Source organism: Loxodonta africana, chromosome 9, assembly GCF_030014295.1.
Source record: "Loxodonta africana isolate mLoxAfr1 chromosome 9, mLoxAfr1.hap2, whole genome shotgun sequence".
NCBI classification, from domain to species: domain Eukaryota; kingdom Metazoa; phylum Chordata; class Mammalia; order Proboscidea; family Elephantidae; genus Loxodonta; species Loxodonta africana.
In genome coordinates this window covers 44092131-44119957 of record NC_087350.1, presented here as the reverse complement: position 1 = coordinate 44119957, position 27827 = coordinate 44092131, and the positions used below count along the sequence as shown (strand labels likewise).

General features: G+C 48.6%; 2 protein-coding genes, 2 non-coding genes and 1 pseudogene across 19 annotated transcripts in view; 4 read left to right on the top strand and 1 right to left on the bottom strand.

Moving 5' to 3' along the window:
- Positions 1-15606, top strand: part of PRRC2B (proline rich coiled-coil 2B) — a 90850-nt gene extending 75244 nt beyond the window's left edge. For 4 of the 13 annotated variants that reach the window (XM_064291316.1, XM_064291305.1, XM_064291306.1 and 1 more), the window contains 12 exons: positions 597-788; positions 937-1134; positions 1611-1697; positions 2936-3040; positions 3217-3409; positions 4368-4465; positions 5445-5572; positions 6154-6394; positions 9196-9375; positions 10109-10200; positions 12482-12563; positions 13882-15606. In XM_064291316.1, the coding sequence (XP_064147386.1) occupies positions 597-788; positions 937-1134; positions 1611-1697; positions 2936-3040; positions 3217-3409; positions 4368-4465; positions 5445-5572; positions 6154-6394; positions 9196-9375; positions 10109-10200; positions 12482-12563; positions 13882-14016 (1731 nt within the window). In that variant the 3' untranslated portion in view covers positions 14017-15606. Of the gene's footprint in view, positions 1-596; positions 789-936; positions 1135-1610; positions 1698-2935; positions 3041-3216; positions 3410-4367; positions 4466-4778; positions 4840-5444; positions 5573-6153; positions 6395-9195; positions 9376-10108; positions 10201-12481; positions 12564-13881 lie in introns of those variants that run through there. The other 9 variants (XM_064291317.1, XM_064291312.1, XM_064291309.1 and 6 more) reach the window with 8 other exon arrangements.
- Positions 3960-4045, top strand: LOC111749914 (small nucleolar RNA SNORD62). The gene has a single exon (XR_002785085.1). It is a non-coding gene; the product is annotated as a small nucleolar RNA SNORD62 (small nucleolar RNA).
- Positions 8235-8320, top strand: LOC111749915 (small nucleolar RNA SNORD62). The gene has a single exon (XR_002785086.2). It is a non-coding gene; the product is annotated as a small nucleolar RNA SNORD62 (small nucleolar RNA).
- Positions 15607-16001: 395 nt separating the features above from the next.
- LOC104845668 (uncharacterized) lies at positions 16002-20613 on the bottom strand (annotated as a pseudogene).
- The window catches only part of POMT1 (protein O-mannosyltransferase 1), a 21434-nt gene continuing 12895 nt past the window's right edge, over positions 19289-27827 (top strand). The window contains exons 1-7 of one of the 4 annotated variants that reach the window (XM_023544816.2): positions 19289-21223; positions 23514-23665; positions 24830-24936; positions 25105-25155; positions 25695-25841; positions 26694-26805; positions 27185-27250. In XM_023544816.2, coding sequence (XP_023400584.1) covers positions 21020-21223; positions 23514-23665; positions 24830-24936; positions 25105-25155; positions 25695-25841; positions 26694-26805; positions 27185-27250 — 839 coding nt within the window. In that variant the 5' untranslated portion in view covers positions 19289-21019. Of the gene's footprint in view, positions 21224-23513; positions 23666-24829; positions 24937-25104; positions 25156-25694; positions 25842-26693; positions 26806-27184; positions 27251-27827 lie in introns of those variants that run through there. The other 3 variants (XM_023544817.2, XM_023544818.2, XM_064291318.1) reach the window with 3 other exon arrangements.

Below are 27827 nucleotides of genomic sequence, written 5' to 3'. Positions count from 1 at the left end.
GAGTGTGGCTGTGGCTGTGGCTGTGGCTGTGGCTGTGGCTGGGTGGAGATCAGCTGCTGAGTGTGTGTTTGCTGTCCACATGGCTAGCTCGCCCTGGGCTTCTGCTCATTCCAGTGACCCACCCTGAGCTCTCCCTCTGCTACAGGAGTTGAGCCTGGACCAGAGGCCATTTCCACAGGCCCTGGCTCGCCACTGGCCCTTCAGTCTTGATTTCTAATCTGTGTACAGTACCTATGTGAAAGGGAGAAAGAAAGGGGATGGCAAAGGGAAACACCAACCTCAGTAGAGAGAGGGATTGAATGCCTGTCCCCGAACTGGTGGCAGTGGTCACGAGTGAAATGAGTTTGGCAGTCTCAGGTTAGGGACCACTGAGTATCTCGTAGTAACGAAACTTGGCAGGGTTGGTCCATTTGGCAGTGTGTTCCTAAGTTGTCAGGCATCTTTGGGAGGTCAGGACTGAAATCAGGACAAGAGCCTGCCAGGGACAGGTGGCCTGGGGGAGAGGTGTCTTGGTGTCTCACGCAGTCTCACATTTTGGATGATCATATTTTGGAGTTTGGGGGTCAGGGCTCTAACCCATTTTGTGCCTTGCACAGCAGGGTTTTAAGAGCAGCCAGGGAGATAGTGGCGTTGACTTGAGCGCCGAGTCTCGGGAGTCGTCCGCGACCTCCTCGCAGCGCAGCTCCCCGTATGGTACTCTGAAACCAGAGGAGGCGAACGGGCCCAGCCTGACAGAACCCAAGGCCGACAGCCACAAGGAGCAGGCTCAGAAGCAGTCTGAGCAAAAGGTAACCTGAAAGTTCCACGCACAGTGGCCAGGGCCTGGGCGGAGGGGCTTTTGTCTTTTCTTCTTCCTCCTCGATTCATGGGGCACATAGATGCTAGAGGCTGGGGTCATTCCTGCCTGTGTGTCTCAGCCTCTGCTTTTCCATCAAGGATTCAGAACAAGGCTCAGGCCAGAGCAAGGAGCACAGACCAGGACCCATCGGCAATGAGCGTTCTCTGAAAAACAGAAAGGGCTCGGAGGGGGCCGAGCGGCTGCAAGGGGCCGTCGTCCCGCCTGTGAACGGAGTAGAGATCCACGTGGATTCTGTGCTGCCTGTGCCACCCATTGAATTTGGAGTCAATCCAAAAGTGAGGCTTTGATTTCCTTCCTCCCTTTCCCCCCCCTACCTCTGCCCCTTTCCTTTTGGCACTTGGAGAAGAAGGGCTTTAGCAAGAGTTGTCTCTTAGAAACAGCAGGGACAAATTCCAGGGGAGAAAGTGTCGGCATGGAATTCTGGATGGGTGGCAGGTGCTATCGAATTGCCTTATAGATTTTGTTATTGACACACCAGGTTCTTAGGATGAGAAGGCCAGTGATCTTCACCATCTCCATCAGACCAGCCCCTGGGTAGGGAGCAGGGAGAGATGAGTAAGGGGTGTCAGTCTCTAAACCCCGTCCTTTCTCACGCACTGTCAGGAACATCTAGCCATCTCGTTCATGTATGGCTCTCGGTGAATGCTGGTTAGTGGATTTTTTGAGTCACTGAGACTATGGATCAAATTAATGTCTGCCTTGCCCAGAGTGAGCCAGGATGACCTCGTGGGCTCTGCTTCCTTTCTTCCAGGACTCGGATTTCAGCCTGCCGCCTGGTTCTGCCTCTGGTCCTGCAGGGAATCCGGTTGTCAAACTTCAGGATGCCTTGGCCAGTAACGTAAGTGCACTTCACCTCCAGCTCTGCATATCCACCTGCCTTCTTGCAGGCTGGCCCTGGGCAGTGGGAATGCCTGGTGACAGTATGTGCTTCAGAGTCAAGCCAACCTGGGTTGAGATGGTGACTCAGTCTCTAGCTAGCTACATGGCCTGGGGCAGGTTGTTTAAACCTTCCATGCCCAGGTTTGTGAGCTTAAAGTGGAGACAGTGTAACTTGTAAGGTCTTGTTTATTTGGCATTCTTTGATTCTACCGTCTTCCTTTGTGTCAGGTACTGTACAAACTTGTATGTACAGATAGTCTCTTCTGTGGTGAGTTGTTGGGGAGGGAACATGGATAAAGCAGGAGAGCACCTACTCAGGAGTCCAAGGCTTCACCACCTGAGGGCCCTGAGAGTCTGTGGGCTGACCCTGCTGTCATCCAGCCGACCTTCTGACCCTCCACTGTAGACTCAGTACCTGGAGAGACCCATCAGTTGTGGGGCACTTGTGGCCACAGCTAGAGTTCTGTCCTAGTGATATTTCTGTTCACTGCTGTGTCCTCACTGCTTTTTATGGAGTAGGTTGCTCAGTAGTTAAACAGAATGAATGACTACACTTGGGTAGTATTTCCCAAAGAGAGTTTCAAGAAATATTTGTGCTGCAGAATGTTGATAGGTGTTGAGTAGAAGAAAAAAAAAAAAAGTTCTACGGTCAAGTATGTTTGGAAATGCTGTGCTAAACAAGCTTCTCTGAGATTTCTCAGAAATTCCTGTAATATGCAAATGGTGACTGGGATCTGCAGGAGGAGGTATACATACAGCATGTTGCATTTCCTAGCCCATGTTGTCAGAGCTCTCTTTCACAGAGTTCCCTGGGGGTTTCATGGGTGGCCATAGGCCTTTTCCTTTTTGGACCTGGGCATCTCCAAGCCAGGTAGCAGGTCACCGCTGAACTGGGTACCTGTGTGTTGGTAGCCAGTTTTGTTTTTTGTTTTTTTTATGTCTCTGAGATGTGCATACTCTTGTCCAGCGGGCTCTGTGGGTTGTGGGCATGAATGTGGTACTGCATGGACTTCTATCACAGAAATCAAAATGAGGGCAACTGTTTGGAGGAAATAAATTGTGGTCCTGGCCGTCATCAGCTTCATCTTCGTTACCTGAAGTACATATGGCCAAACGTGAAGGCACATTTTGACAAGTCTGTCTTGTTTTCTTTGCTCCTGTTTGTGTTCCATGGTTTCCTTTTTTCCTCATCTCCAGGCTGGATTAACACAGTCTATTCCCATCCTCCGGCGGGATCATCACATCCAGAGGGCCATTGGCCTCTCCCCAATGTCCTTCCCCACTGCTGACCTCACTCTGAAGGTAACACAGCCCTGACCCAACACCAGGTAGGCAGGGGCCCACCCTTCTTTAGCTTGTGAAGAGGCAGAAAGGGGGAATGCCTACCCCTACCTCCACCATCCTCAATCTTAGATTTTGTATTGTGTACTGCCACCCTGTTAGTAATTTCCATCCCTCCCTTCCTCTTGCTTCCAAAGATGGAGTCTGCACGCAAGGCTTGGGAAAACTCTCCCAGTTTGCCGGAGCAGAGCTCTCCAGGAGGCACTGGTTCAGGCATCCAGCCTCCATCCTCCGTGGGAGCCTCCAGTGGAGTGAACTACAGCGCTTTTGGTGGAGTCTCCATGCCACCCATGCCTGTGGCCTCTGTAGCACCTTCTGCTTCCATTCCAGGTATCCCATCCCCCTGAGCCAGGCCTCAGGGAGCTTTCTTCATTCATTAGCAAGAGAACCATTGGATTAACAGCCCTGAACACCAGCCCCTCGCCTTGACTTTAAGGGAGGTGTAGAAGTTGGAATTTATTTTAGGCTGGGTGGGCTGAGTTTTCCATTTGACACAGATAACTCACACCTGCTTCCTATTACCCTGCTTCCTACTCTGGGAAGCAGAACAGTGGCTTCCTACCGCCAGGCTCTCCCGCACCCCTAGGGGGTGGCCTGAGCAGAGCCTTGGCTTGAGTCAGACCTGGATCTCTTGCAGCTGTCACCCCGCCCAGTGAGCACACTTCTCTTAGCTGTGGCTTCCTTTCTGTAAAGTAAAATGAGGGTGATGATAACATTTCATGGGGTGGCTGCACGGTGAAGCAAGGTCTTCTCTAGAAAGTGCTTTGCACAGCTTAGCCCTTGATCTGTGTAGCCATTTTTATCTTTACTGTCATCATCCTTGTCACTGTGTTGGTACTCCATGAAGGAGCCGGGGATTTTGAGGCACCTGCTGCCACCGTCTCAGTGATGTAATTCCAATAGATCCTTCTGACCCTCCACTGTGGACTCAATAGCAGGGAGATGAAGAGGAAAGTGACTGAGAGACTAAGGCAGCCTCACTTATAATAAAATCCCCCACCTGAGTGTCTGGGGCAGTTGGCAAGCGGTTAGGTGGAAAGGGTAGGCTGGAGCCTGTTTCCCTCTTCCTAGGCCCTCATACTGCCAGCCTGCTCAGTTTCCCCAACGGCCTGGTGCTACAGAAGCATGGGGCCAGGCCACAGGGAGCCAGCTAGGCTCTGCACACACTCCTTCCCCCCACCACCCCACTGATTGCTCTGGAAGAAGTGGATGTGGAGAGCATCCCCCTTAAGGGACTTTCAGAAACAGAGACTTGATACATTTCTCCATCCTCCCGGATTGTTTCCAGGCAACCACCTCCCGCCTCTGTATCTGGATGGCCACGTATTTGCAAGTCAGCCCCGGCTGGTTCCTCAAACAATACCTCAGCAGCAGAGTTACCAACAGGTGAAGACAGCAAGCCAGGTGGCCTGGTGGAGGGAAGTGGGGGGATGCAGCCCGAGCTGTAATTATTTGCTTCACGTGTTTGTTTATTGTCTGCCTTGTTTTCTGTGTCCCTTAAGATTAATGCGCAGCACCTGGCACATCATGGCAGCCAGTAAATATTCACTGAATGAATCAATGAGAGACAGGGAGGAGGAGTGGGGTTAGCTGCTGCAGACTCTGCTCTGTTTTCCTTTGTCAAAGTTCTCCTTCCTGTATCCAGATAATGACTTCTAGCTGAGGAATTAGCTAAACCGGAATTCTCTTTGGTGATCAGGTATCCTTCTGATGAAGAGAAGAAAGGCCTAGACTGCCAGGCATGGATGCATTAGAAAGAGGTAGTTTTAGAAATGAGCAGGTGTTTATTTTTATGCAAGATCAGCGTACTGTCTGTGCTACAAGGGGTTGTTTTGGAAGTTACCCTCCTAAAGCTAGTGCTGGGTCTTGCACTTGAAATGGTCCAGCTGTCCCCGTAGACCTGTGCTGGGACAAGCCTCTTTGTGGGGCTCTCAGGCAGAACGGCTGCTGCAAGTGCAGATGCCCCCCACTTTAAAAAAAAAAAAAAAAGTATTCCTAAATACTGTATTACTTAGCTTTGCAAGGTTTTGGTCTTCGTATAACTGGATCATACTGCATGTATTCTTTTGTGTGGAGATTTCTCATTCAACGTAATCTTTTGTGACATTCACCTCTATTGATATGTGTAGCTAGGGCTCGTTGTTGCTGTACAGAATCCCATGATAGGAATACACTATGGTGTGGGGTTGTTACCAGTTTTTGGCTGTAGGCTTTGCCCCAAGAGCAGGGGAAGCACAGGAGCAACATGATCAAATTTGCATTTTCGACGGCATTCCAGCTGCCATATGGAGAGGTCAGGGGAGGTGGGATGGTGGGGCACCAACACAGAGGGCATTGCAATTACCTGCCTGGTGTTCGTTCACAGGCTGCCGCTGCCCAGCAGATTCCAATTTCCCTTCACACATCTCTACAGGCTCAAGCTCAGCTTGGACTGAGAGGGGGACTTCCTGTCTCCCAGTCTCAGGAGATCTTCAGCTCCTTACAACCCTTCAGGTGAGCTCAAGGGTGGGCTTAGGGATCTGTTTTCTGGCAGCTTGGAACCAAGGGGTTCAAACCCCAGTGGTCTTTTCGACATTTCCCTTTGTTCCAATGTTGCTCCTTGCTGCTCAGCCTGGAGAGGGTGTGTGTGATTATGTCACTTCACAGTTATTAACTGTGAGGTAGGAGAAGCCTTGGTTCTGACTGAGGTGAGGTGGTGGGCCTTGTTATTTCCTTCCAGGTCCTCCCCACCACCCCCCGTCCCCCCTTCCTCCCACGTCCCACCGCCTGTGGCTTGCTCTTTCAGTGTGCTTTTGGTATAGCAAAGGTTTTATTTACACTTTGTTCAGCTTGGATGTCCGTTTGTTTAATCCAGTTATTCTCAAACTGTGGTCCTTGGACCAGCAGCATCAGTACCATCAAGAAACTTGTTATATATGTGAAATCTCAGGCCCCATCCCTGACCTTCCAAATCAGAAACCCTGGGGATGGGACTGGCAGTCGGTTTCCATCTGGGGATTCCGATGGCTGCTCAAGTCTGAGACCCATCAGTGTGCACATCCACCTGACCCTGACCATCCGTCTGGCTTTTGCAGATCTCAGGTGTACATGCACCCCAGCCTGTCACCGCCCAGCACCATGATTCTCTCTGGGGGCACAGCCTTGAAGCCTCCCTACTCGGCGTTCCCAGGCATGCAGCCCTTGGAGATGGTGAAGCCCCAGTCAGGCTCTCCTTACCAGCCCATGAGTGGAAACCAAGCCCTGGTCTACGAGGGCCAGCTCAGCCAGGCTGCCAGTCTGGGGGCCTCCCAGATGTTGGACTCCCAGCTTCCACAGGTCAGGAGTTCAGGCTCTCCCACCTGAAAACACTAGACCTTTTTCCTTATAAGTTTGTTTTTCCTTTTCATCTCCTTTCTGTGTGCTAACTTATCGTGCTGTTTGTAGCCATCAGAACTGGTCCCTGAGCTGCTAGAACCAGGGTTAGGTCCTTAGCCTCTACCGAATAGCCCTTTCACCTCTTCTCCCCTGCTCCCCTAGGCCTGGCTTTCCCCTAAGAACACTGCTTCTCCTTCAGCCCCCACACATGGAGGCCCTGTCTCCCAGCCCTTGAACTGTAGGGCCTGGAGATGGGATCAGTGTCCTCTGCATACTCATGGATACTTCTAGGCCATTCCACCTACCTTCTCCCAGCAACCCCCAGCTTTGAAGCCCACACTGTCAGACTGTGTCTCCACTAGCCCTCCATGCCACTATGAGGTCCATGTCGCTAAATCCAGTGTGTGATCCCCCAGGTCTTTGTGCCCATGTACCCTGTCCTCCCAACCCCATGACCAGGGAGTGCTCTGATGCACTCACCCACCTCCTCTCTTCCCACTGTAGTCCAGACTTGGCCATGGCCGACAGCTCTACCTCTTCATAGTAATCTCAAGTTTAAGGGGCCTCCTCAACCTCCAACTCTGACATTTCTGACTCACTCCCTCTGATGACCCATGCTCTGACCCCCTGAGACCTACAGACCATTGTCGTATCAGCCTTCACCCCTTATGGCCGCACTGTTTTCCTTTCCCCATTAATCTCATCCAGCGGAGCCCGGCTTTTCGTTCTGTCAACAACATCTTGGTTAAATCCAATCCTGCCTCTGCCATACTGACCTCCTGCACCCACCCCCATGTTTTCTGCCCGGGTATGCTGGACCTGGCTGTTGGCTTCCCTGGTGCTATGGATGAATCTGCCAGGCTCCCATAGGCCAGGCTCTGCTTACGCTGCTGGGGTGGGCTTTTTGCCTGTGCCGGGCTTTGCTCCAGCTCGTCTCCCTGTCTTTCTTGCCTGTCTGCATGCATACTTGCTACTATGTTACTCTCTTGGTGTGGGGACCTCCTTTGACTACATTTCCTGCCATCTTTCCCCTGAAGGTTTTTTTCAAGGACACGAAAAAATTCCATGTTACTAAATCCCATGCTTTATTCTTAATCCTCCTTCTCCTGCCCCATCAGCAGCATCTGACAAAGCAGTCACGCCTTCCACCTGAGTCTTGTTCTTCATGATTTTGAGCCTCTTTCTTCTGGGTTTTCTCCCTGAAATCCCTCTTCCTTAGCCTTCTCTGCTGTTTCACCTCACTTCCCCAGTCTCAAATGATTGGCGTGCACAGGGCTCAGTTCTGGGGCCTCTTCTGGGTAACCTTGTCCCTGTGGCTCTAAGTATCATCTGTGTTCCAGCTACTCCCACATTTATGGCTCCAGCCCAGATCTGTCTCCTGTACTTGAATCTCATGTTTAACTGACTACTTGGTATCTCTGCTTTGATATCTGTGGCATCATGCGCTTAGCCACGTGATTTCCCCCTGGTCCTTCTGGTTGTCCAGTCCGTGTTATCCTTGGCTCCTACTACCCCCACACTCCCATCTGGTCCGTCAACAAATCCTGCCAGCTGCACCTTGAAATGTACTCAGAATCCAACCATTTCTCGTCACCTCCTTCCCGCCTTCCTGTCCAAGCTACTACAGGTGCTCCTGCCTCTGCTCTTGGGCCCTCACAGTCTGTCCTCAGCACAGCACCTAGGGCGTTCCCTGTAAAACATAAGTCAGGTCATGCCACATGCCAAGTCAGGCTCTAAAAATAGTAGTATTGTCCTCTTCATCCCACGTCCCGTTGGAACTCCAAGGAGGAGGCGCCACAGATCTCAATGATGTAATTCCAATAGATCCTTCTGACCCTCCACTGTGGGCTCAATAGCAGGGAGATGAAGAGGAGAGTGACTGAGAGACTGAGGCGGTCCTCACTTATCAGAAAGCCCGCCCACCCTGGTCCTGAGAGTGTCCCAGCCCGTCTCCCTCTCCTCTCACCTACCATGTTCTGGACTTTAGAAGTGGTTCTGCAGTCACCTCCCATCCTGTGATAGCCTGCTTCAGAAGGATTCCCGAGGCCCCGATTTGAACCCTCAATCCAGACTCTTGTTTTCTAACATGAGTGGATGCAAAACAGTAAAGGAGTTTTGCTTCTTTGTTTGTTTGTTTTTATGAGGGATACAAAGATAAACTTTCTATGTAACTTTCGTTTTTTAGGACTTGGCTTCGACGTTACTTCCTGGGAAGCTTTCCTAACTCCCCCTCCCGCTCCCTTTCTCCCTCCCAAACACACACACAGTTGACACTCTGCATTTCACACACCAGCACCATTGCCTCTTCCCATGTCTGGCTGCCCTGCCTCTTCTCCAGCACACTGTGTTCTAACAGTGACTGCAGGATCTAACAGTAAACGTTTGTTAGATGAAGGCAAGAAGGACTGAAGATCATGCAGCCCTTTGCAGACTCATAGAGGAGGCACATACTTATGCTGTTAACTCTTTAATGTGTGGTACATGCTCTCTAGAACTACTTTAGCCTTGCAGTTATTTTCTCACCAGTGAGCCTTGCCACTGCTATTAAGAGTGCACAGTCTAGGATAACATCTCCTGTGCTGTCAAAGAAGTACAGAACCTTCAGTGCTGTGCAAGGGTCTCGCTTTAATTTTTAAAAAATAAGATCCAAAGCTACTTATTTAAAAATAAGAATGTGGTAGCCCTTGGATGCGTATATAAGCAATGGTTTGTGCCTTTCTCCCCAACATCCCTTCTTCCTTGTGACTGTCCCTGTCATCCAGCAGTTGACAATGCCGCTGCCTGGCTCCCAGCTGCCTCTGCCTCGTTATGGGTCTGGTCAGCAGCCACTGATCCTGCCGCAGTCCATTCAGCTGCCCCAGGGGCCAAGCCTCTCTGTCGGAGCCCCAAGAAGAGTTCTTCCACCTGGGTCCCAGCCTTCAGTCCTTAACACCAGCAGAGAGGTAAAGATAACTTCCATCTTGGTATGGTCCTGGGAAAGGGACTTTATCATACCAGTCCTTTCTAGCTCATCAGGACACTGAGATTCTAAAACTTTAGGAACCTCTGTTTGGTGGAAATCGCCAGTGGTCTAGGATGCTGAGCTCCACCAGACCACCACTTTCCTACTTGCTGTAGAGTCCTCTCCGCATCCCGGACATCAGGCACTCCTTGGTGTATGTGTAAGACGGTAGTGGAAACAAGCCTGTGTATGTGTAAGACACACAGTTGCTGCCCTAGGGTCAAATTGGCCAAGGGCTCCACGAGCTGGGGGACCTTCTGTGGAGCCCATTTCAGGTGCAGGTTCCGGAAACTGATCAGTATAACTAGGGTGAGGTCCAGAAATCTGTATTCTTCACCAAAGCCCCAGGTGATTGTGCTCTGGGTGACCTCTGGGGTAGACAGCTAAACCTTCACAGGGTGGCTGTTTTGGTCAGTCCTGAATGGTTGTGCACAATTAGCCCTCCCCTGCCCCATTTAAAAGAAAAAAACAAAAACACATGATGGTTCCCGCTTCTAAGAAGCAAAACCCGCTTTTGAGTCTGAATTCGGGGGGAGGTGCAGATTCCTTTAGAAGAGTCTATCTGTTTAGAAATTCTCATGGGTACCCACTGACTCTGCCCCACACTGCTCAGTGAGGACCAGGCTGTCTTAGGGCCATCAATTGACCGTTTATTGCTTCTTGATCTCCTGTAGTCCTCTCAGATGGAGATGAAGGGCTTCCACTTTGCCGACAGTAAACAGAATGTTCCTTCAGGAAGCTCCGTACCATCGCCACAGACCTACAGGTAAAGAAATGCCCTGGGGCCTGGATACTGAATAGTGAGCATTTGCTGTAGACAGGACTCAGTGGCTCAGATGAATTAGGTGGGGCCCAGCAAGTAGTGGAGGGGCTTTGATGCCTGGTCCCCTTTGAGGCTGTTGTGAGTCACTGTGAAGTTTCACTGGTGGGACACACTCGTGTGTTAGTTACCATGCGAAAGCCGGGAATGGGGAGACTGGTTGTTGTTGTGTTTTTAATCATCATAATAAAATGCCCTGGATTGGGAGAGTTCTCTGGGAAGGTAGGAAAAAGAATGGCTAAGGTTTTAGTTGATGTCAGGACCAACCCTGACTATTCAGAGCTTTCTCACCAAATTAAAAAAAAAATAAAAGGACTCATTGGCCAGTGAGGCTTATCCCTGCCAGGGAAGAAAGTGACCTTTCCCAGGGAGTCTGGCTTCAACCTGAACTGGCCCCCGACCTTGCTGCTAGGGGACTTTTTACTGCTGGGCTTGTGGTGCCATTCCTTAAACACCACCAGTGCTCTTTTGGCCCCTTCTGTGTCTGTCTCCGGCTACAGTGACTGTCCCAGGTTCCCTTAGCGTGATTCATAAGTGATTTTGTTGAACCATGGCAGAGAACTCCCCATTCTGCTGGTGTCTTCAGCCATAGAATGTGTTGGGTTGGGAGGCAGCGTGCTCTGGATTTGGGCCCTGAAGTTTTCGTACAGTCGACTCCTGTTATACGTGGGAGGTTCCTGGAAACCACCTCCTGTTTTGCCAATGAGTGAAACACATACATGACCTGCAATGCCTGTGATATAGGTTAATGCCATAGCTCCAGGACGGAGCAGGGCTGCTTCACTGATTGAGGAGCACCCCTCCAAATCAACTCTCCTTTGCCTGTGAACAGTTCTTGCTGTAGTCACCCTGCCTCATTGCTCTTTGAATGTCAAGGCTGAGTTCATCTTCATCACCTCCATTCCACACTTCCAATTTCATTTCCAGAGAAGGGGATTTTTGTGACATTTTCCCACTTCATCTTCTGTTCTTATTTTCACTCTCTGGGCTTTGTTTTTGTTGTTGTTGTTGTTGTCGTTGTTCAACCATACTTTTCACGTAGGCCCACACGAAAGAATTATGTGAAAAAAGCATTTAGACAGCAGCACAGGACAGTGAGTACAATTTGGAAGAAAGAAGGACGCTCCTTGTGCTTCAAGTATGAATAGATGCTGTAGTTGCCCTCCTGCCAGCAGCAGACTCTAACGACAACTGACTATAGAGCCTTCCCCAGCGAGGCAAAATCCAGACGATGGAAGTGCAGATAACAAGAGTCGCCTGTGTTCACTTTGTGTAGGAGAGGCCGCAGCTTTATTCTATGGGGAATATGTAGACAGTATAAGTCTTTATTAGTGACCTTTATTTCATTGGTGTTTGGGGGGCTTGGGAAATTGGGGTATTTTTATAGAGCGGTGTTTCCCAAAGTTTCTAGAAGCAGGACTTCTAAGACATGCCCTGCAAAAAAAGACATTCCCTGGTCATGTGCTTGGGGAGCATTCTATCCAGTACAACTGGTTGGAGAGTAGTGGTCCTACAGTCAAGAATCCTGTTGCACTTTGTGTAAATAGCATTTCTCACGTTTTTTGACCATTGAATCTTTTTCATGTAGCACCTAATTAACATCCCGGGGAACTAGTGGTCAAGTGGAATACATTTAGAAGAATTTTTGTTTGCTTTGGTCTCCTTTCCACCCCCCTCCTAAAAGTGAAAATAAGAAAAATAGCTAACATAACTCTGGTTTAGTGTCAAGTTTGTTGATCTTATAGTGCATGAGGCACTGCATCATGTTGGTATAGACCATCAAAACCCTGGAGATGGACAGCGTCTGTCCACCTATAGTAGAAGTTAAGGTAGAGGCAGCCAGCGTCCATTCATAGTAGGACAGAGGTCCAGATAGAGGCCGTCAGTGTCTGTCCATCTGTAGTAGGGCAGAGGTCCAGGTAGGGATGGTCAGTGTCTGTCCAGCTGTTCAGGTAGAGTGCCTCAACCTCTCCTCTCCCTTTGGCACATCCTTTAAGCTGTGTTTGAGGTGCTAAGGTAGACAGTGACTACTGCCCCTCCCCCCTTCTGTATTCTTGGCTTTCTTAGGTCTTTGTTTTTCCATCCAAGAGGTCTATAGACTGCCCAGAGTGAGTGCCTCAGGCCACAGGGGCCCATCCTTCCTCATGCCTCCTCCGAGTGCTAGGCTTTGATTCCGTTTCTGTGGTGACGCATTGTGTATTCTCACCCCTGCCTTTGGTTTTTTCAGGCCTAGCTCTGCTAGCCCCAGTGGGAAGCCCTCTGGATCAGCAGTTAACATGGGCTCTGTGCAGGGACACTACGTTCAACAGGTAGAAGATGGCTCTCCAGATCTTCCAGCCCGGGACACTTAGGCCTGTCTCCAAGCGCCAAAAGAGAAGGGGCTCTCCAACCTATGAGTGCTCCTTTTGTAAAGAGAGACATGCCCTAGTGGTTAGATCCGGGAGCAGGGCAGCCCGAGTCTCTCCTGGTGAAGGCATTTCTCCTCTTGACGGGCGTCTGAATCCTTCCTTGTCCTGAAGAGAAGGGAGGATACTGATTCCTCTGAGGAGGTGACGCCAGAAGGTGTACTACCCATAGCAATGTTGGGCTGAAAGGCGCTCTGGGAGACTCGGTTAGGTCTGTGGGTTAGCTGTAGAAGCCGGGGTGTGTGTGCGTGCGTGAGTGTGCTAGCTCTAGTAAGTGGCGTGTCTCGTCTTTGTCTTGGCTGGGTGGGATTAAGTGTTTTATAATAAAAAGAATTTTTCAGCGTCTCTTCCTTCAAGCACTGTTCTCTTCATTGCTACCCTAAAACGTAACTGGGGGTCCCAGAGCTCAGAAACCTCAGGTGTAGGTTTTTTAATAAAACAGCATTACTGGTTTGTGGAGGTGGAAGGTTGATTGGTCTCATTTCACTCCTCCGTATTGGGTTTCCCTGGAGGGTGCTACTTGAATTTCATGGGATGAGCTGCTGAAGCTTTCTCCTGGAGTTCAGACCGTTGTGTTAGGGGCAGAACCGTGGTTAGTTCCTTTGACACACTCCACTCTGCAGGACTGCAAGTTAATGGAACCTTGAGTGGGAAGCTAGGGGTCAAACGTGGGCACTGGGGAAGGTTTCTACAAAGTGGGAGTCATAAGGGTTGACTGAATAATGGTCAAAGGTCTGGGAGAGCTAAGTCTGCCCAGAGGCACATCCCACCCCCATCCCAGTCCCCTTGGCAGATTTTTAAGGGTTCTAAGACTTGTAGGGTGCAGTTGATCTGCTTGGAAGTGCTTTTCTGCCTGTGAGGCATGGGGTGCACTGATTTTGAAAAGATTCTCTCCGTTGGCCTTGGGACCAGAGATGCTTTAGTCCTGGGAAGCTGCCATTCCTCCTGCAGAGGCCTGTGAGCATCACTGAGTGCTTCCTGGAGGAGCGGTGTCTTCCCACTTCTCCAGTCACTGTACTCAGACTCGCTGGAAGGGAACAAAGCAGTCACATGCCAGTTTCACTTACTAGGCAAGTTGTTTCTAAGTCCGGTCCTTTGGCCAAAGGATGGACTTCTCAGGGTAGCTTTTTCTCTGCAGAGCAGGAAGGAGGTGGTGGGAGCTATGTATCCAGTCGGATGTTTCTGAGTTAGGTTAACTTTTTCCCCGCTCATCTGTCCAAAGGCAAAACAGCGAGTGGATGAAAAACCCAGCCTGGGATCTGTGAAGCTGCAGGAAGCCCCCTCGGCTGCTTCCCAGATGAAGCGAACCGGAGCAATCAAGCCTCGGGCAGTGAAAGTGGAGGAGAGCAAGGCCTGAAGGCGCCTGGCCCCACCACCGCCTTGCCCCCGTGTGAGGACAGTGCTGCCACTTGGTCTCGACAGTATCAGCCAAGTATCGACAGCCAGATACTTGGGAATCTCACCAGATCTACCGTCCAACCACCTGGCCCGGTCTGAGAGAGAGATCTCCCTTCTCGTCTCCACTCCTGAAAGCTCCATTGTCCAACCAGCTTGCACCCATGGATATATGGCATTGACCTGCTTGCTTTAATACGAAACAAACAAAAAAGCAAACAACTCCTTCATTCTCATCTTCTTTCCGCCATGACTGTGGAGTGACTCAAACCTTTTGTGCAGTGCAGATTAACCCTTCCCTTCCCGTGCTCCCCTCCTTTCCTGTCCTGCTCCTCACAGCCAGGGCGCTTTCAACAGTATCCCTTCTTGCCCCTTCCCTGGTTTCAGTTTGACCTCGTGGTACCCAGGCATAGTGGTTTGGCAGCAGGGTCATTTGAGTTTGAGGTTTTTTATTTTTAAAAGCAGCTATGGTTTTTATGAAAGGGAAGGGAAAAGAAAACAGAAACACGAGCTATATGTCTGTAGAGCTGAACTTTTCTACAAGTTCTTTGCCATCCTCTCCCTTCCCACTGTTCTGTTCTCAGTGGTTTCCTTTAACCCTTCTTGTTTAATTTGATACATTACTGCGATACCTTAAGAGATAACGCTTAAGAATGCGTCCCCTCCCTGTTTGGTTAGCCTTTGGTTGGTCAACCTTTGATACTATTTGCAGAAAGAAACGGAGGTTATTTAAGGCACTGATGATGACCATTTTTTGATATTCAGCTACATGCTTTGGAAGCAGTGGTGTAAGCAAAGTGGAAGGTAGGTTGATGTCTCAGTCGCCTGATCTGATGACCGCAGGGGGCTTATGGGCAGCCCAGTGAAGCTGATGGTGTTTTTAGCATAAAAATTACACAGAAGTTTTGTCCTAGACTCTTCTAAAAGCCAGTTGATACACTGACCCCAGGGCAGCAGAGATGAATCATGGAAATACAGAATCTCTGGTGTTTTCCACATTTTGTCAGGGTGATGAAAGCTGACAGTACCCACATGCCTCACCAGCATGCTCTGCTTTGGGTCTTGCCACCACCCAGTCCCTTGGGGGCTGCTGTGTTTTCATGCTCACTTCCTTTTCTCAACTCCTTCCATAAATGTCACTTGGCTTCCTTCTTCCTGAGCCTGCCTCTTTCTCCTCTGGGTCTCCCACTCTCTACTTGTCACACAGCTCATGACTAAAAACGAGGTTCACTTGCATAGTGACAGGAGTACCTGGACAGTTTTTTGGTTGAGACTGCAGCGAAGGTATGTGGTCTGCAAGGCTGCTAGGAACTTTTCTTTGCTTCTATCAGCAGACTGGGGTTATTAGGACTGAGGGACCTGGGCTGGGCAGTAGGTGTCAGTCTTGTGGGTCTGTACAGACAGCTGGGGCAAGTCTGAGGTCACAGAGCTGGCTGTATAGTTCCGGACACAGCCTGGACAGCCTCCGAAAAAAGACAGCGTCTGAAGTCTGCAGAGTTGCCTCTAGCAGAGTTTTTGTGTGAGTCATTGTATGCCTTTTTTTTTTTTTTTTTTTTTTTTAAATAAGAAACAGAAGGAAATTGTCCAGAATTCTGCCGTCCCAAGGAAAAGGGGAGGAGGGGAAATCTGGAGTTTCTCAGATGCTCTTTAGAGTAACTGGCCAGCAGGCTGCCTGCAGGGGTTGCTGCATGCTAACTACTGGCGGTAGTTACTGAGACCCAGCTCAGAAAACGGCGCAGGGCGAGGGCTGGGATGTGGGGAGGAGCTCAGTGTCACTGGGCGTCTAACAGCCGCTCAGCCTCTGGGATCTCAGATCTACATCTATAGTGTGACATCCCCTTTCCCCCATCCCCTGTTCCCACAGAGCATGGGGAAAGAGGCTTCTTAGGAACTGGTAAAGTAACTTTGTTGTTCTTTACTATTCTAAAGAAGTTGGGGAATGAATAACCTACCAGCAAAGAGTGCCGATGTCTCTTGCCCTGGGTACTGTCTGGGGAAGGGGCAATTTTATTGAAAGATGCTTTATTGCTTAATCTATAGCTTTTAGCAACTCTCCTCCTTGCCTTTACCAGACCTTCCTTCTTAGCAGCTTTTTTTTTTTTCCTCCTCTGTCTCCTGAAACTTTACTCATGAGCCCCTTCTCAAAGGACTGCCTGCTTGCTGTTAGCAGCACTCCTCTGCCCGGTGTCTCTCATCTGCTCTTCTCTCCCCTGTGCCTGTGGTGAGCCCTGCCCCGACCACAGCTCCTCACCCCCACCCTGCCAGCATTGCCAAGGTGCCCCTGGGTGAGTCTCGGTCTGCTGAGGCCACACAGATCCATCTCTGCCTGTACACTTCCAAATACGTCCAAGATCCACTCACACCTAATTCCGGTGCACATTACTCGTCAAAGAAAAACATTTTCTTCTCATTTGAAATTCAACAGGACAGTCCTGGATGCTGTTACAAACTCAAGATGTACACATCAGGTGCACCTGCTGTCAGAATGACAGTACTTCCTGTTTGAGAAAAGAAAATAAAAACAAAAAGGTCGCCTGTTCTCCAGCCCTTTTCTCTTATCCTATAATTCTCCCCCTCCTCTCTTCCCCAAATAAAAACAAAAAAACACTAGAATTTATTTATATGTATTGATGTTGTAGATCTAGGTAAAAAAAGTAAATGTTTCACTGCTCTATTTATATATAATGTCTGAATTATTCTGTGCAGGAAAGGCCAAGATTTGCATGTGAAGTTGAGTGCGTTCACCACCTCTGTGCGACTTAAGCTGCGGTCTCCTCCCCGCTAAGATAGAGATTTTAAATTTGACTTTGTAGGGGCAGAGGGCAGGCCTGTGGGCCTCCCTGATACCCCAGCCCCTTCCTTGGTCTGAGTAATTAAATGCAGTTTTTAGTGCAGAGATGTTTTAAGGTGCAATATCTCTCTTCCTTTCATGTGGTTTTAGAGCTAAGCTCAAGTTAATAGGACTTAGGGTCTTGTTTTGGTTCCAAGCCCCCATCCTCGGGGTGCAAATACATGCAGAGGCTTCTGCCAGGAGGCTGTGGAGCCTTTGGGGGAACAGGTGATGGCCAGCACTTACCTTTTCTGCTGTTGGGATGGGTGGTGGCACCTTTGCTTGCTGAAAACACCCTCCTCCTTGATGCTGCCAGCTTTGCACTGGCCACTGAGGTTACCATCTATTGCTGGGCACCCAGCGACCCTGCAGCATTTACGTGTCCACTGTTGACTACTCAGTCCAGTGAAATTCCAGAGTGTCGGGTTGTGTATCTGAAGGGTGCCGCCCACCCGCTGAAGACTTCTGCTAACTGCATTTGGTCAGGTTTTCTTTACTGTTGCTTCCCCTTTTCTAGTCACATGGTTATTCTGAAACTTGGAATTAATAAGCATCTGGCCATAGATTCCTTAAGGGGAAGAAAAAGGGGTGACTTTAGTACACATTCAGAAAAATTGGTTCAGTTCCAACACTGCAGTTATTCCAGGGATATTGGAGTATCTTGTCATTAAATATAGGTATCAGTTCTCACCAGCAATGCGTCTTGTACTTCTGGTCTGCCTTCTGGATGGTTAATGATGGAGTTTTTGACTGATGCTCAGAGCCAAGGAGAACCGGCCCGCTGAGACAGTTTGTAGCAACTCTGGTAGAGCCCCCCTCCCTGCTGTTTGGTTCCCCTCCACCGAATAGTTGCACATGGCCTCTCAAATCTATTTTGTCCCTTTTTACTTCTTGCAGAGCAAGCCTGGGTTGAAGGGTCCGTTGGAAATGGCCTTTGACAACCAAGGACATGAGAGCATTTGTGCTTTGTTGTGTTCTGTGATGAATGGGAAACGGACTTCCAGAAAGCCAACTCTCCTCCACATGTGAGGTGGGCCTAAGATAAATAGATCCTCCAGAACGGGAGTGGTTTCAATGTTGGAGACACAGCTGAGCTCTCTGGAAATCTCACTGGGACCACCAGCATGTACTTAGCTACAGCGGTCTTCCAGGCACATCAGACCCACCACTCACCCATTCCTACACCCCAGCTTGGTGGCCACGAAGATGGCAGCCATGTCCCCAGCGCCCTGTCTCAGCATGTTACAAAGCCTTGGAGTGGAAGTTTCTATTAAGGCTCTGTGTGGACGTCTTCTTCCATTGTTTAAAGGGGATTCTGTACTCTTAAGCTTTTAACCTCATGCCTTGCATAGTACAAAGGATATGGGGGGGTTTTGTTTTTTTCTTGAGAGGGATTCTTGTTTTGTTTCCTTTTGTTACTGTTTATTTTGGCCTTTCCTCTCTTTGTCTTTTCATGTAGACCAGATATTTGAAAGGGAAGACGATGGCATAAAGTGTAATGTGCAACTTGTTTATACATTATTTTTTGGAAACTTACTTTGGATGGGAAATTGAATCATGGATTCTCCAGGCCCAGTAGAGGCACTCCCCCTTTGCCCTTTCACCCAGGCTCAGTACCTATTGTTTCTCCTTTCAAATATGTGATTGTACTAGCTCTTTCCATATGAAAGAATTCTCCTTATTTAAATAAAAAAAGTTAAAAAAAAAAATAAAACTGAACATGCTTTCTCAGGTGGTGCGTCCCTTGTTTCTCAGTCATTTGACTAGAGAGACTTAGAGATGGAAGAGTTTTGGTTTTGTGGACAGTTTTCATGGAAACTAGGAAGGAGTGACTTGGCTGAAAGGTCCCTGGGTGGTGCAAACATTTTGTGCTCAACTGCTAACCTAAGGGTTGGCGGTTCAAACCCACCCAGCTATGCTTTGCGATCTGCTTTTGTAAAGATCGCGACCAAGAAAATCCCATGGAGCAATTCTGTCACACACATGCGGTGCCGTGAGTCCGCGTCTCCTTGACGGCAGTGGGTTATTTTGGTCTGGATTTGGTTGAAATGCCTTAAGTGATGTCTAGGGAAGAGAAGGGACTGAAACCCATAGCTGAAGTACATCTTTAAAATGTATTAGTATCCACCTTTCACACCCCCATCTAGTCAGATTCTGCCAGGTAGCAGAGGCAAGTGAGTGATGTGATTACAAGGATGACCTTGAATCCTTTCTCATAAAATGGATTTGTCTGCAGATTCCACTGGCTTGAGCTGGCATTAGTTACCAGTTCCCAAGACATACCTCAGGACTCATCCAGTCCCTCGTTCCAGGGGTCAGAGGAGATAAGTGCTTGGTTTGGCATGTGTTGTAGCTGCTTTTAGTGTGCTTTTTCCAGGAAGCAGTGGAAGATTATGCCACCCTTTGGGGTGGGGAAGAGGGGTAAGCCAGGCATGGGGCAGTGAGTGGAGGTGTTGAATCAAGAGCTTGGATTTGGGGTCAGGCAGTACTCAGTTCTGCCATCTCCTAGCTGTGTGACTTTGGGGAAGACATTCCACCACTCAGAGTCATGATTTCCTTAAACATAAAGCATGGATTCTCACAGAATCTATCTACCTCATGGCATAGCACTGGGCATGCATGCAGGAGTTTATAAATTATCTCCAAGTAAGTACAGCACTGTCCCCATGAGGAGACTGGTCCCTCAGGTTCCTTCTGAACCTCTTGGCTATGAGGGAGAGTCAGGGATTTGGCATGGGCAGCTCTCAGCTGACAGCCATACCCATGCCACAGATTGACCAACTTCACAAGGGAGTGTAATGGTGAAAGAGGCTGGGCCGGAGGCTGAGTGCCCCATGGGATGTGGGCTCTGAATCCCAAAGCACACACTGCTTGCCTGAGGGCGCGGAAGGCTGAGAGCCTGCCCCACTCCTTCCTGGGGCCCAGGGACTCTTGCATCACCGGTGGTCTCATTTGCAGCCCAGAGCCCAACCTCAGGTAGCATGTGCTCCCCCACCCCAGGCCCAGATAAGCCCCTGGCCTCTTCCCAGGCAGAACGACCTGCGGTGAGTCATGAGGGGGAATATGAGGACCAACATTTGCTACAACGTTAAATGCTTGTAGATGGCATCTAATGCTAGTATATGTGGGGGGAAAAGTTTTGGAAACCGTAACCATAATCCAAGTTACTACCTCTGCAGTCTTCCTTTAAAAGTCCATATGTATTAATATACAAATAGACTAGGGGATCAGGAACGGGGTCGGGGGAGAAGAGTAATCCATCAGCTGAGTTGTGTTTTTTAAGCTAATGGCCCTGGGTCCCACACATTCCAGTGAAAAAATGGGAAGAATGCATTCATTTAACGAAAAGTCACGTGTCTGGCTCTTGAAGCTCCTGGTGGGTGATGAACACCAGGAAGTCTGAGCGGCTTGGCAGGGAGGAGCGACGATTCTGCAGAGCGTGACCTGACCACGAGACGTTCAGGGGAGATGCCCAAAAGAAGTTGGGTTGACCCAGCTGGAGAGAGAGACTTGGAACGTCCTGAAGCCGCTGCACGTGGGTGAGGCCGCTCGGGAGAGTGGCCCTTCCCCGGGCTTCTGGTGAGGTCCGTCAGCGGCGCACTCACCACGTACTTCCACTTTAAATGCCCGTCCCCTGCTCCTGGAAACCCTGGTGGCTTAGTGGTTAAGTGCTACAGCTGCTAACCAAAAGATCCGCAGTTCAAATCCAGCAGACGCTCCTTGGAAGCTCTATGGGACAGTTGTACTCTGACCTATAGGGTCGCTATGAGTCCGAATCGACTTGACGGCAACGTAACCCTGATCCTGCCTCTGGTAGGGAATTAACGTGCACGTGAGAAATGCAGCGACCTTTGTTCATCAAGAAGCTAGAAACTGGTTCATCCAAATAAAAGACTTTTGAGCAGACGCTTTAAAAAGTAGATCTCTATGTCCTGACGTAGTAAATAATCTCCGTGGCATATTAAGTGAAAAAGAAAGGAGTAAAATATGTACATGATTCCGTTTGTGTTTTTAGAAAGATGCATATGTCTAACATCCACCGAAATATCTGGAACACCAAAGCAGTGAACAACGATAACCTTAGGGGAGAAACGACATTACCTTCGGTTTTACACCCCCGACTCCTGTTTGCATCATGAGCCTAGTGCGCAAGCGCGCTGCGGCCATTCGGCTCAGCAGACGCGGCGAATCGAGCGTCGAGCAGGACGGTGAGCGGCCCGAGTGCCGAGCGGCTCAGGAGGGCGCGCGCTGCGACAGCACCCAACGGTCAGACCCCCAGGCCGTTCGGAGGCGCGGCGAGGCGCGGGGAGCAGCTCTGCGGGGACTCGGAGAAAAACAAGTACGTTTGGGGGGTCCTGAGACGAGAGCTCAGTGGGGGCTCGGGAGAGTCAGTGCGGGACGCGCGTGCGCGGCCTGCGGAGGAGCGGGGGGGCCGGGATGGGCGGGGCCGGGGCCAGGTGCAGCCTCTGAGGCAGAGAGGGGGCTCCCAGGGCAGGTGCAGCCTCGGGTTGAGAATGGGAGCGTCAGGGGAAGGATGCAGCCTTGGGGCGGTAAAGGGAATATCCAGCGCAGATGCAGCCTCTGGGAGAGTAAAAGAGGGTCTGGGACAGATGGAACCCTGGAGAAGTAAGGAGGCCCGGGGGCGGATGCCGTTTTTAGGAGAAAAGGAAGAAGGAGGTAGGAGGTGTCTGGGAAGATGAAGCCACGGGGCAAGAAGGGAGCCCAGGACCAGATATAGCCGGGGATGCGAGAAGTGCCTCCTCAGAATGGGAAAGGGAACGCTGGAGGCAGATAAAACTTTGGAAAGAGAAGCGAGTGGCCAGAGGTGAAAGTAGCTTTGGCGAAGGGAGGGAGTTCCAGAAGCTAGATGTAGCTTTGGGGTAAGAATGGGGTGCCCGGAGGCAGATGCAGACTCAGAAAAAATGTGGGCGCCCAGGGGCAGATAAAGTTTTGGGGAAGGAAGGTGGCCCGGGGCAAATGCGGCCTGTGTAAAGGAAGGGGTGTGGCTGGGGAAGGGGGTCCTTCTGGGGCAGATAATGTGTCAGGGAGCAAAAAGCGGCACTCAGCTCAGCACAGATGCAGTTCCAGGGAGAGAAGAGGGACATCCAGAGTAGATGTAGCTTTGGGGAGAGACAGGGAAGGTCAGAGTCAGATTCGGCCTCTGGGAAGAAAGGTGGAGCACAGGGCAGATGCAGCCTTTGGGTGTGTGGGGGCAGGTGAATGCAGTTTCAGAACAGAAAGGGGGCAGATGTGCCTTCTGGGCGAGAATGGGGGTGCCCAGGGCATGGTGCTGCCACAGGGAGTGAAAGGGGTCATTGGGGATAGATGTATCCTCAGAGATGGGGAGGCTCTGAGGCTCAGGAAGATCGAGGTCATCCAGCAGTAAGTGGTTGCTTTGGCACCCCAGGAGGTGCCCAAAGTCAAGGTCACTTGTGGCCATGCTGCCTGTCCCTCTCAGGCAAGGGAGGTCATCTCCTTCATTCACAGTGGTCTTCCTCCCCAGAGGGAGTCCCTGGGTGATGCAAACTATTAAGCAGTTTGGCTGCTAAGCAAAAGGTAGGAGATTCAAGTCTACCCAGAGGCTCCTCAGAAAAAAGACCTGGCAATCTAATTCTGAAAACCCAGCTTTTGAAAACCCTGTGGAGCCTTGTTTGCCGTGAGACCAGAAGAACTGGATCATGTCCAGCTACCATTACTGAACACTGCAATCAGAGAGCCTGTAAAAGAACCCTGATCATAGGGGGAAATACAGAACAGCAATTCAAATTCTCATGGAATCCAGCCTTTCTGGAACAATGGAGGCTGGATGAACCCTGAAAACTATTGCCCTAAGATAATTTTTAGACCTTAAACCAAAAACATCTCCTGAAGTCTCCTAAAACCCAAATAATAGTTTAGCTACACTAGTAAAGAATGTCTGCCTTAAGCATTATGCTCTTTTAAGATCTATCTTACAACAGCAGCTCAAAAGATAAGACAGGAATCCTAGTGGTCGATGAGTTAATATTAATGAGGGAGGAACAACTCAGAAAAGGAGGGTGAGAATGACTGCACGACTCACTTGAAGAGTGTAATCAAAGTCACTGAATCGTATATATAGAAATTGTTGAATTGGTGTATATTTTTGCTGTGTGTATTCTCAACAACAACAAAAATAAAATATTTTAAAAAAGAAAACCCTACAGAGCACAGTTCCAACCGGGCATACACAGGGTCGCCCTGAGTTAGAGCTGACCTGATGGCAGCTGGTTTTTTCCTCCCAGGAAGTGCTCAGCAGGTGTTTGGAATGAGTTGTTGAAGTGAGTGAGTGTTCAGTCCTGAGATTCCTGAATTCCAGCCGTGGTTTACTGCTGCTGCCCCTTCGCCCTCCCCACCTCAAGGATCTTTAAATTAACCTTAGTGTAGCATTGTTTCTTTGCTTGGAAAACGCAGTAGTGGTGAGACTTGTAGTGACCACCCAATTGTGACGTACCACAAGCTCTTCCTGACTTTCTGGACTTCCTCAGTATGCTGTGCTTACACCTGGGTGCATCTGGGAGCCAGGGTGGCTTGGTGTCCTTTCTGTAGCCTTGCTGAGCCCTTCAGGGTTGCTGCCATTTCTCTATGACAGCTCTTCTCTTCTTTTCCAGGGCATCCTCCTGAGCCTGCTTTTCTACAAGATGTTGGGATTTTTGAGGCATCCGCTAGTGGTGACAGCGGACATCAACCTGAATGTCGTGGCTCTGACTGGGGTGGGGTTACTGAGTAGACTGTGGCGACTCACCTATCCTCGGGCTGTGGTGTAAGCCAAACAACTCAAGTCTCTGTTCCCTGGCTGAGCCCCCAAAAACTGTAATTTGTTCAGTACTTTTTGTGATACGAAGTGCCTTTTTAAACAGTACACATGGGAGGATGAGATGCTGGGCTTCTTTGTGATGTGTTTTTGGCGACAAGCGGAGAAGCCAGTTTGTCCCTGGAATCTTGCTGCCTAGGGCCGTAGGAGGTGAAATTGGGCATATTATCACGGGCAGTGGAGGGGAGAACCATGGTGGCTGCTGGAGGATCTGGCTATTAGTCTTCGATAATTGTCAAACCCTGAAGGGTGGAGGATAGATGAATTTGGAAGTGAATCTTATTTGACCATAGAGGATGATTTTTGTTATAACGGGAAATAACTGCTGTTATTATTATTGTTATTAAACATGTAGCTGTTCTTTTTTGTTAAGTTGTTATGAAAAGTCTCAAATGTATACAGAAGTAGGGAGGATAGTATAGTGACCTCCTACCAACATACTCATCTCCCAGCTTCACCATCAATTCACAGACAACCCCTCCCTGCAGGAGATTATTTTGAAGCAAATTCTAGACATTATATTTTATTTATAAATATTTCATTATATATCTCTGTAAGGATTCCTAAATATAGAAAAGTCACATAAGCACATACCATTATTACTGCTAAGAAATTGACAGTAATTCCTAATATCATCATATTTTCCCGATTGTCTGGAAGTGTCTCACTGCAGTTCGCTCCTCTTTGTCTTCCTTTTATACACCTGGGCCTGTTTCACTGGGTCAACAGACGTGTGCTGGTGGACCAGGGGGCCTAGTCTTGGGTCCCTGAGGCCTTTCAACAGGGGGGCTCATAGTACATGTCTAAATCAAAAACTGGGGGAGAAACAGAGTTGGTGTCTGGCAAATATCCTGTGTGCCCACTGCATTGGTGAATTGCCTACACTAGGCAAGCATCCTAAGTTCCTGAATTTTCCACCCTGTCCCATGGGTGGATTATATGTATATGTCTGTTAATATTTGTGAATGGGATATAATTGGGGCAAAAGGTCCACCCTTTGCTGATCGTTCACCTCAAGTTGTCTAGAAACACATAGGTACACGTATTCTCACACCTTTTCTTTACAATTAAGATTTATAGTTGAATATGATATGAGTTTTGTTTTGTTTTCAGTTTTGATGAAGTGTATTATGGGCAGTACATCTCTTTTTACATGAAACGGATCTTCTTCTTGGACGACAGTGGACCACCGTTTGGCCACATGCTGCTGGCCTTGGGAGGTAGGCTTGTTGTGGGAGAAGCAGCCCTTGACTTGGCCTCAAAGACATTTAGAAGTGAAATTTCTCGAGTGTAGACACCATGTCTTATTATCTATGTATCATTGTTTCCCTATTGCCTGCCCCAGTTTGGTACTCCAGAAATATTTGCTGATTAATCTTCTGTTTTAGGTTATTTAGGAGGATTTGATGGTAACTTTTTGTGGAACAGAATTGGAGCAGGTAAAGATCATATTCATTTCCCTTCCTTATTAGTTTGCACACAGTAGAGTGGAGAGATCAGAGCTTTTTAGTCTGAAACCAAGGTATGATAAATTATTTGGGTACAGGTGAGACTTTTGAAAAGTCTGGTAAATGTCTTAGTGTTAAGTTACAGTGATTATTTTATCTCTCGTTTTTGGTACACTTAATCAGACTCTTTATGTGTGGCATATGATCTCATTCATCTTTTGCACGTGCAAATTTTGTATGTTGCCACAGTATTTTTGGAAATAGGTGGGGTGAAATTATAAACAAGTAAAAAATTAATTTCAGAATCCTTAGTCATCATTCCTAGGCTTAGTCAGAGCTGGGTTTTTGAATGTGTAAAGCTGATCTCAAAGCCCTCACTCAGAGTTTGGACACTCGATTGCTGAGGTGGTCCCCAGTTTTGTAAATTTGCATTTTAGAGGCTGTGATGCGATGCTGTTTGAAAGCACACCTGCGAATATGAAGGTGGTGTGCGCAGTGTCCTCAGCACCGCTGTGTCGTTGCTTTTCCAGAATACAGCAGCAATGTGCCTGTCTGGTCCTTGCGCTTGCTGCCAGCTCTCGCAGGGGCTTTCTTGGTCCCCATGGCCTATCAGATAGTGTTAGAGCTCAACTTTTCTCACTGCGCTGCCATGGGAGCTGCTCTGTTGGTGCTTATAGGTAAGACCTGGGCCTCTGCCTCCCTCCTCTTGGTACTGAAGGACAGAACCAAGCCCTGGCCTGGGCTGCTTTTCAGTGTTAGGTCTAGGACAGCTTGTGAGTTTAGTAGGCGTGCTGCCTGCAGCATCTTCCACTCATGGGATGGAAGCATATCCAGGTCATTCACAAATGATTGTGCGGCTCCTCGGGCTCTCAGCTGACCCCCTTGGCTATGGGATTGCTGTGCTCTGGTCACAGTGTTATTACTAGCACAGGTGCAGCCATGTAAACGTGCTGCTGCCCAAACATGGCAGGGTCTACCATGAGCACTCGTCCACCTTCACCCAGGTTCACCACTAGGTGATAATCTCCCCTCTTCACACCATTTCCAGGCCTCGACTAATTGAGATGGACATGTGAATTAGTAGATGCTCCTCATAATTTTTTTTTTTTTTAAATATTCAGTCCAGGTGTATGAACAAATGAAATTAAATCAGATGGAAAGTTAGACTAGAAAGTCAGAATTATTGTTTACGGAGTGACAGCTCTGTATGAGCCTCTATGCCTATATAATGTTTTAACGTTCACAGCGGCCATATAAAGTCAATATTATTTCTGCAAACAAAAAATAAGACTGAGAAAAGTGAAGTGAATTGCCCAAGGTCATACAGTCAGGTCTAGGCCATCAGGATTCAAACCTAAGAACTCACCTCCGCAGTTCCCATCCAGCCACTCATTTCTGAACATCCCACCTCACGGTCTGTGACCCTTTGGAATGTTGCCCTTGGTCTTAGTTAAGTATGCCTTTTGTAAATGCCATATATATTTGCTTTTGCCTACCTTAAAACCGATGTGTTTTATCCTTATATACAGAGAATGCTCTCATCACTCAGTCAAGGCTAATACTTTTGGAATCAGTACTCATATTTTTTAACCTCTTGTCTGTGTTGTCCTACCTGAAGTTCTCCAACCTCCAGAAACACAGGTATGTGAAATGTGATGTATCCTTTGTAAACGGGACAAAAGAATCTGGGTGGTTTGTTTACCTGAGGTCTGCTACCTTTTTTATTTTGAGGGGCTGCTTGTGTAACACCCTTCTGTACCTAGGTTGGCCCTTGGCTCATGACTTCATAAATACGCCCTATTTTCCTATAACTTAAACACAGAAAAATTCTGTGGACAAAAAGGAAAATTCTGCCTGGACTGATACCTTGTGAGACTGGGATTCATTTGGATTGTACTTGGTGCTCAGTAGAACCAACTGACCCACAAAGATTTCTCTGAGAAACATGTGCCTTTGCTGGCCTTTAGGGAATATTTTGAGTTATTCCCATTTCTGTCTGCTTGGTTTTGTTTCATTCCAGCCCGTTCTCTCCAAGCTGGTGGTTTTGGCTAATGCTGACGGGAGTTGCTTGTTCCTGCGCTGTTGGGTGAGTTTGATATGCTTCTCTTAGACGTGCTCCTTTTCTCCTTATTTCTGTGTGTCATTTAAAATTTTACTTTTATTATTTTTTTTATAACAGAAACTTTTTTTTATTGTGCTTTAGGTGAAAGTTTACAAATCAAGTCAATCTCTCATACAAAAAGCCATACACACCCCACTGTACACTCCCTGCTGCTCTCCCCTTAATGAGACAGCACATTCCTCCTCTCCACCCTGTATTCCTCGTGTCCATTCAACCAGCTCCTGTCCCCGTTTTCCTTCTTATCTCACCACCAGAAAAGAGTTGCCCACATAGTCTCATGTGTCTCCTTGAGCCAGGAATTTGACTCCTCACCAGCATCATTGTCTGTCTTATAAAAAAATATAATTTTTTTTTTTTTTTTATAGTCCAGGCCAATCCATGTCTGTAGAGTTGGTTTCGGGGATGGTTACAATCTTGGGCTATGAAAGGGTCAGGATCCCTCCAGTCTCAGTCAGACAATTAAGCCTAGTCTTTTTATGAGAATTTAAGATCTGCATCTTACTGTTCTCCCGCTCCATCAGGGATTCTATGTTGTGTTCAC